Source organism: Asparagus officinalis, chromosome 3 (genome assembly GCF_001876935.1).
Source record: "Asparagus officinalis chromosome 3, Aspof.V1, whole genome shotgun sequence".
Lineage (NCBI taxonomy): Eukaryota > Viridiplantae > Streptophyta > Magnoliopsida > Asparagales > Asparagaceae > Asparagus > Asparagus officinalis.
This window is the reverse complement of record NC_033796.1, coordinates 44,972,258-44,981,379: the sequence shown is the minus strand read 5'-3', so window position 1 is coordinate 44,981,379 and position 9,122 is coordinate 44,972,258. Positions and strand designations below refer to the sequence as shown.

The 9,122-nt window shown below is 34.9% G+C and overlaps 1 protein-coding gene across 1 annotated transcript in view; it reads right to left on the bottom strand.

Moving 5' to 3' along the window:
* LOC109833991 (LMBR1 domain-containing protein 2 homolog A) overlaps nucleotides 150-9,122 on the bottom strand; it is a 23,687-nt gene continuing 14,714 nt past the window's right edge. The window contains exons 8-14 of the mRNA XM_020401877.1: nucleotides 6,463-6,527; nucleotides 6,096-6,271; nucleotides 3,779-3,909; nucleotides 3,602-3,689; nucleotides 1,986-2,199; nucleotides 1,700-1,806; nucleotides 150-1,012 (exon numbers count right to left, since the gene is read on the bottom strand). Coding sequence (XP_020257466.1) covers nucleotides 539-1,012; nucleotides 1,700-1,806; nucleotides 1,986-2,199; nucleotides 3,602-3,689; nucleotides 3,779-3,909; nucleotides 6,096-6,271; nucleotides 6,463-6,527 — 1,255 coding nt within the window. The 3' untranslated portion in view covers nucleotides 150-538. The remainder of the gene's footprint in view (nucleotides 1,013-1,699; nucleotides 1,807-1,985; nucleotides 2,200-3,601; nucleotides 3,690-3,778; nucleotides 3,910-6,095; nucleotides 6,272-6,462; nucleotides 6,528-9,122) is intronic.

The window sequence follows — 9,122 nt, the reverse complement described above, 5'->3', positions numbered from 1 at the left end:
TAAGCTACCGGCAAAATATTGTTATTTTTCTAATATACATTACAAGCAGTATAATTGAAAACCATTTAAACATGCTCCCTTACCACAAGATAAAGACTATATGAAAATTCGTAACCATAATTAACGCAGACTAATCCTCCCCTTACCAATTACCATAAGTGCAAGTGCATCAGCGTTCATTCCATTATCTTGAATTGTTCATACAACATAAGTAGCTTACAACTATATTTCGTATACCTTAATTAAGATTTCTAGTCCAATCCCTGCAAAGTGAGACATAAGTCAACAATAACCAGAAATATGGTCACAACCTTAAGTGAATAAACAAAACATCATCATATCTCTCTAATTCAGCTCTTGTTTCTCTATGCCGTAACACCTATTAACACATGCATTTTTAGCTCTAATGTATGCTATCAGATCCCCTTGCAGTCCTTAGGAGATGCACTGTGAAAAATTCTGGGGACCACACGAACTGTACACTTTGCTAATTTCTCAAAATCCTGAATATGGAGTATTAGATCTCTGTCCAATAAAATCAAATATCATCATCGCTATCATTATAGGCATGATTTCCGCCATGATCTCTGCTCGGTTTTTGTTTCAATCTCTGAAATATTTCATCAAGGGACTCAGAAGAAGAGACGCGAGTGTGAAATGAAGTAGTTTCTTGAAGCTGTTTTAGAGGAAGAAACTTCTTTGCCCCAACATTGGCCTTGAAATTTTGAAATCCAGATTTCATAGACGCCCAAGTAGATGAGATGCCTGAAGAAGAGACGCTTGAATTGCCAACTAACTGGTTTTGGGAGCCACTAGCGTCGAGCAAAGAGACTGAAGCTGTTGAAGTAACTTTTTCTTTGGCTAATGAGGTGGAAGTTAGATCTCTTACTTGCTGTTCTCGTATAGCTGCATATTTGTTTGCTAAGGTTTCCCTATGGGAACCATATCTTCGGCTTTCTTCTTTGTGAGATTTGGATGGAGTCCCGGTTACTTCATCCTTGGATGCCATATCCTGAAAGCAGGAGCAAAGCCAAAATATACAATCACGAAAGACACAAATAGAATAGTAATAGAGATATTCTACAATAAAAATATACTAAAAAGCATAATCATATTTTTTTACTACAAAGAATAAACTAATCACAGAGACTAAATAAAGTGAAAAACTTGAACTGAAATATCATCAATGTTCTCTAGTGTAGAAACTTAATTTGTTTTGGTATTTCTTTCTTCCTTTAGTGAAAATGCAGTCAAATGGATCAAAGTTCAAATTTTGATGGAATATATAGAACATTTTCACAAGTGCTCCCAAAAATAAAGAGTATTGCGTGTTTCATTTAATTTTTTCAACTGTTAGGCATTTCCATAGTTTTCTCCAAGTGGAAAGGACACTAATGGGATTTAGAAAACGCAAGCCACAAACAAAAAGGGAGGTTTTTCTTAATATGTAGTATAGATTACAATGCCATGCTGAAGTATCCCCGTGTCCTGCTTTCTAAGGAAATGAAGTATAGTGTGTCACGTCATGAGTCGTGTTTGTCCAAATCCATGCCTCTTTTAATATTGTTATGATGAAACAGGTACAAGAAATCAGAAGGAAACATGTCAACATCCCTTGCATCCACAAAGCAAAGAAGAGCAAGCAAGGTTAAATATGACTTTTAAGTGTTGATATATTCATATAAATCATGTAACTCGCCTGAGGTACATTGCCAGACTCCAAATCTACATTCGTACTGTTAAAATTCCGCGCCAATGGTATGACTTGTTCCCCAACTTTACAACCTTGCTCAAGCCAAGATCTTTCTGAAAATATAGAAAAGGTTGTAGCACTTAGAAAATGACATAGGAGCAACTTCTATCCACATTCATAATATCAAAATAAAAGAAAATTAAATAACTCAACAAGATAAGAGGTTAGGAAAACAACATATTTAAAAATACAAACACAGGGAGAGACGTAGACTGGTAATTGCTGAACTTGCCTTTCTGCAGAATAATGAGTCCAGAGGGATCAAACCCATTCATATCCTCTTCCTCATTCTGAAATCTGAACCATTTCCAGCTTCCAAAGAAATTTATCACTCGATCAAAGAAATTGCTGGCAACGAGAACAGTGTAAATAACCATAATAAGGGGGTAGATTTTATTAAATCCTTTCCCAAAGAAAGGGACAGCATCATCAATATTCCCCATCCTCTGCAAAAATGAAAAGTATAATTCAAGCAAGAATATTTTCCAAAACTAACCACATTGATACACACATTAAAGAAGGGGGAAAAATGATCAAGGACAAATCAAATGACAGAATATACCGCATTTTGCAAAGTGGCAACTATAAGTCAAACATAAAGCCAACATTTTTGGCACCCATATTCTAGTTATTTGAATACCCTTGGATGAAAAGGAAAAGGGCCAAAGTAACAGTAAGTACAACTACAAACAAAGAACAAATCAGGAAATTAATTTGAGAAGAGACAAGAGAAAGCTCATTCATATTTGTCTAACATTAGAGAGCATGAACAAACATTACAATGTTTGGCAGTCAAAATGGAAAGGTGTACTGTAACAATAGAGCTCACATGGGGACATATCCAGTGGTCTAAAAGTAAACAAATAAGGATTATGATAAGAAACAGAAAACATAAGGAATAACAAATAAATATATTTCGTTATCCATCTGTCTCCTCTGGTAAGAATGGAAATAGTATTTTTTGGAATATTTGTGTCCAAGAACGAATGTGCCCATTTACAACAATGAAACCAATCGCTTGTCCTATATTTTTTAGCATCAACTACATGAATCATATTCTTCCATGCAGTTCTATTATGGGTCATCTTTGTTAAATATTACCTTATTATTAATTGCTTCCAACCTAGTTCTTTTAGGACTACCTCCAATCCTAGAGTTCAAAGTCTAGTCAACCCTGAAGTTATAGGCCCTTTTTTGGAGTAACCCCTATGATTTTTATTTTGGGAAATCAGCCCTCAACTTTTTATTTCTTCTTACCTAGCCAATGGCCGTGAAAGCTCAACAGTCCAAGTGGGTTTTATAAGGTTTTGTTGTCATATTATAATGTTTTATTGGAGAACTCCCTAATTTCCCTCGAACTCCCATATGTTTTGGTTCACTTGATCGACTGTGCTTCAAATGCTCATGGCCATGGTTTAAGAAAGAAGACGTAACGAAAGTTGAGGAATTAATTAAAAAATATATAAAATATTGGGTTACTTACAAAATGGTCTAAACTTAGACACAGGAATTGAGAAACAAACCTAGAGGAAGAGTGGGTTAGGTTCTTGATGGCCATTATTGTAATTTACTCTATATGTTTAAGACTTAACCACGCTTAGGTAAAATATTTGGATAAAAACTCTTCATGGGTCCTATTCGAAAACACTTAAAGGTATTGGGGGTCTTATTTAGAAATTACAAAGACTTGGGGATCTAATTATAGAAACAAATAAGTTTTGGGCGTCATATATCATAAAAAGTCAAAAAAAAAAGGGAAAAAAGAAAAAGAAAAAACACACACAAACACAAATACTACCACAATAAACCAAAACAAGGCATACAAAAGGAAGAGATGCAAATAATTACCTTTTCAAACATAGTTTTCGCATCACCGCCAAGACGAATGAGATTAAGAAAATTATAAGAAATAGGAGGTGCATAACGTGCAACCATTCTGGAGAACATGTAAGAATAAAGTTGTCAGTCAAATAACATCCAAAATCATTTGATAAGACTACATATAAGATATACATGAAAACTTACGAGCAAATCATAAGCAGGCTCACTGAACTTGTTTGTCTCGGTGTTAATGAATAAAACATAAGCATTCCAATCTTGAATAAGGAATAATAAGTACAGATACACATGTACATCAGAGGAGAAAATGCAGCTACCTGTAAAAACATTATTAAAATGAATTAAAAACTGAATGGACAATGAATCTACATAGTCAAGTTACAAAAAATTATAAGATTTACAACAAAAGAAGAGATATTTAACCATATCTCACTACGCTCAAAAAAAAGAAAGGATTTTCTAGGATGTAGGGCCCCTAGGTTGCAGATCTCAAATTGCATGATCAATAAAGTACGCTGTGCAGGCCTATCACCCTCAGGTTTCCGTGTTACAACCCTCTTTCATCTTATTCTTTCCTTGGCCAGGAATGTTGCACTGAAGATTGATCTTAAGTTGACAAACGAGTCCATAGAATGCATATACAGCAAAAAGTTAGTCAATGTTTTCCATGAAGCCTTTCGATTTTGGAACTATGCTCCATAGTCGGCCCCATAATTCAGGAAAGAAAGCTTGGATGAAGAAGATTTTTTTGGCGAACAGTAAATGGATTATGCACTTGAAGTAGTCTGCTCTATCACATTAGCAGATTAGCCTTATCTGATTTCTAAAACCAGAGAATGTGACAAGCCAAACAAAGTTAAAGTCTTGCATAATTCTTCTTGAAATAAAAGATTGCTTCAACATAAGAAACTAAGAAAGACAATTTGTCATCTAATATGCTTCCCTTGGCAGCAATGATTGTCGAAAGGGGATTCATAATGCCAGCATCAAAGAGTCGCATGGCATCATCGTTAACATGTTCATAAACCAAGAAGCCATTGTTCTAACAATTATGCAAATGCCATGTACAGGCATCTTTTTCTTAGAAGCTGTGCAGATACATACAGAGATTTTAATGCTCAAATAATTCTACTTTTTAAAATGCACCATGGCATATCCAATAGATAAGGCCTTAAAATATTAGGCAATGAATGGATTTGTCCACAAGAAGTTATTTAGAAAGTGTTTTGACAATGCAATAATCAAAAATAAAATATTTTTATTCAAGTAGCACAGTGATACAAGTGACACCTCAAAGCCTTTTTTTTTTACAATACAAAACTTCTAAAATAGTTTACTGAATTTTCGGGAAGTGTTTCCATATCAGCCCATAAACCACTCCTATTTCAATATAACATCTGAAAACGTAATACTTCATATTAACACCTAAAATAGTTTTCGAGTCAAAACCTCACCACTCCAGTACTTTCAATAACCGGTTTCTGTTTAATGTGTTAAAATACTTAAGTTGGTTTGATATACACTATTAGCCAAAGCCAACAACCTACGCTTGTAGCATATTGTTTTTCTAAATTATCCTAGAGCACCAGCCACCAGGTTTCAAGAGGATTTCCTTTCCAGTCAAATTCAGCTGGAAGAACTTCCGCACACACATGAAGCAAAGTTTAAGTTACCATAGACCTTGATATAGATTTTTAGTCCACAACTGAACAGCTTATCCTTTCGGATTTTTTAAAGTATAAGTTCTAATTATCTAATGTGATTCAGCCCAAATTAGAGAATACCAGCATGTTCAATTTGGTAAACAGAGACCAGCCAGAGGTGGATTTTTACTCCACCTAAAAGGTTTGAGGCGTTAATTTGGGACTATGTTGCACAGATATGAGTGTGGAACATGGCAAATTTGTAAGAGGTGAGATACGAAAACACGGCTATTTATATACAAGTTGAAATTAATAATTTTACATATGATTGATTTATTTTTTTTCATTCACATGTTATGAAGAACTAAATTCCTATAACATTTTTATGTTCCTTTCATGTAAGTAGATTATAAATTGAAAACCGCCCGTTTCTTAACTAGATAACTAAACGATCCTTTAAAACCATACCTCTGAATTGGGAATGTCAATGTGAAGTGTAAGACATACGTCCAGGAAGGATATAAAAAGTGCTTTAAACTAAAAACATGTATTAAACAATTGAGGAAAAGTCTAAATAGATGTATGCATCAATGAGTATCCAAGGAGTGTCAGAGTCGGACACAGATACATGAAGTGTCAGACACGGGTACGGGAGCCCAAACGAGGTGTCATGGTAACTTAGATTTGAATATATTGAGATTTCTAGTGTTACTATGAAATTAATAGAATATTTTGGCCACTGACATGACAAATCCTTTCTGGAAAAATATAATAAGTAGTGTGCCTCAACTAAATAACTTACTCAAACACAAGGAATATATAGCAAATGGGCAAAAGAAACTAGACATTCAAACATTTACCTGGACAAGCATCTCTTGCTTGCCGACTGCTTTAATAAGAATAGAAAAGAGGGATAAATCAACTCCACTTGGTAAGAGAGTGGCTTCAGCTAAAAGAATTGCAACTGACATGCAACCAAGCAACACAGCATAGGCCTTCTCCAGTTGCTTCTTAAGTACACAGCGCCACAAAAACTCTGTAAGAGACACAAAAACTCTGTAAGAGACACAAAAACTCTGTAAGAGAAACATTTTAAGCATTGGCTTTTCATTGGAGGATAGAAGAGACAAAATCTATAATCTCCAGATTTTCACAATAATAGAGAGCATCAGAATTGCCTTAAGTAAAATTAATGGGTTTAAACAGAGAAATAGATCAGGTGCTTACCTGTTGTCTCAAGAAAAGATCCTAGTGTCCCCGTGCGGCTACTTCTAAAACTTGAAACATATTTCCTGTATAAAATTTTAATGGATATATCTTATAAGTATATCAAGGATCTAGAATCAGGAAATAAATACCATTGCACAGTTATGTAAGTAACTAGATATGATACCACAGATTTCAAGCGATTCTTCTGGCAAATAAGTAATTTTATTTAATGTTAAGCCAAAAAAAATCTGGAGGCATGCTAGTATGTACAAGTTCTCAAACATCGATGCCATTAAACTATTTTTTAACCAAGGAGGACACATGCTCAAGTTTGATTTGTGGAACTCTTTTGTCAGCATTGGGACTACATTTGATCATCTCCCCTTGGTTCGAAGGTGTAAGATAGAATATTGAACCACAAAGCATAGACACACTGAGTCTTATACTAAAAACATGTTGTTGGCCATTTCTGTATGAACTAAAACTTTTGATTTCGGTATCTTGTAGAATTTCAATTTTGGCTAGTCTCTTACCTTTTACCTTTTGGCTTTCGTTTCTGTTGGACTGTTTCCATCCTAATAGAAAGGCATGTGATGAAAAAAGATTTCTATCTTAAGTTCATTTTGTGTTTAGACTGTTGGGCATGTCTAAAATATAAAGGGCTAAATTACCACATTTGCCTATAAAGTGACACACATTTACCAATAAGGCTTAAAAACTGACACCGGTAACAATAAGACCTAAAAAGTGACACATGTAACCAACAAGTCATATTATAGTCACCTGAGTTTTGATTTGAGTCGCAAAATCAAATTTTTTTGCATATATACCTTCAAATCTCCGACGCTTGCATCTTTATCTTTCAAATTCAAATATTTGCCCCACCCCCCAACCCCCACCCCCACAAAAAAAAACAAAAAACAGTTGTCTCTACCCACCATCTCCAATTGCTCCTCCCCACTCCCTCTTCTGCCTCGTTCAACCTTACTCATCTCACAACATCTCTCTCCTCTCTCTCCCATCATTTTCCTCCTCCCCTTCCACTCCCTTCCTTGCTTTTAGTAAATGTTTTAGGTTTTTTTTTGGATGGGGCTATGGTACATATTGATGACCAAAAAATACCTAAAACTAATCATTTTTGCTATTTAGGATCATTAGGCATGATGGTGAGATAGAAGATGATGTTATGCATCGAATCAAATCGGGATGGTTAAAATGGAGGAGTGCTTCGAGAATCTTATTTGAACGTAGAATACTAATGAAACTAAATGGAAAATTCTATAAGACGGTTATAAGACCAACTATGCTTTATGGACCAAAGTGTTGGGCAATTAAAAAACATGTTTAAAAAATATGTAGTAGAAATGAGAATGTTGTGATAGTCTTATGGGTATACATTAAAAGATAGGATAAGAAATGAGTGCATCCGTAGCAAATTAGAGGTTGCTTCTATTGAGGATAAAATGAGAAAGAATAAATTAAGATGGTTTGGACATATCCAACAGAGACCCCTCAATGCACCGATTAGGAAAATCGATAATATCAGAGTTAATAGGGCTAGGAGATCTAGAGATAGACCTAGAATGACTTGATTAGAAGAAATTAAGAAGGATATGGTTAGGACTAACTTAACGGATGAGATGACTCATAACAAAATAGAATGGGAAAATAAGATTCATGTAGCCGACTCCAAACATTTGGGATAAAAAAGGCTTAGTTGTTATTGTTGTTGTTGTTGTTGTCGTAGGAGGCAGATAGGGAGGGAGAAAAGGAGGGAGAGAGAGGAGAGAGAAGTTGATAAGAGGGGTAAGATAGATTGGAGAATGAGAGAGAGAAGGACATGAAGGTGAGGAACTTAGGAAGAGGAAAGGGAAGAGGGAGTGGGGAAGGAAGGAAAGGAGGATGGAGGAGATGGTTAGGGGCAGTGGAAGTTTGGTCTTTTTTGGTACAAATATCTAAATATGGAGGGTAAATTTGTAAGTGTCAGGGGTATATTAGAAAAAGCATTAATTTTATCGTCATACCAGAACCTTGGCAACTAGAATGCCTTGTTTGTCAAGTGTGTCTCTTTCCAAGTTTTTTCATCGCATGCATCAATTTTTAGGCCTTATTGATGGAGTATCACTTTATAGGCCAATATGGTAATCTAGCCAAATATAAAGTATTAAGATTGCTTTACATACATTGTCTATCCACAATCCATCAACTAAACTACTAAAGTCCTTGGGTCTATGGTTACATAACAAGGTACAAGCACGATATTTTAATGGGTTTATTCATAGAAACCATCTTAAAAGTAGGGCAATTCTAAAAGAATCACCTTTGTATTTCAATTTATACATAAACTGACTTTTGAAGTGATTTTTGTGGTTTCGTGTCGCAATCAACCACCTTCCGTTCAAATTTTCTCTAAGAAACCAAAAATAACCTTAAAAAAACTCATGTTAAAGATACATGATATGTATCCTAACTAGACCTAAATATTAAGAAAATGAGTTGTGTGCTTTGAATGTGAGTTTCAAGGCTATTTTTGGATTTTTAGCAAAAAAATTGAATGAGAGGTGATTGATTACAACAAAACCCATTTTAAATGTGATTTGTGGATAAATTGAAATTCAAAGGTAATTTCAGTAGAATTACCTATTTTAAAGGTGGTTTCTAGGGGGGGGGGGGGGAAT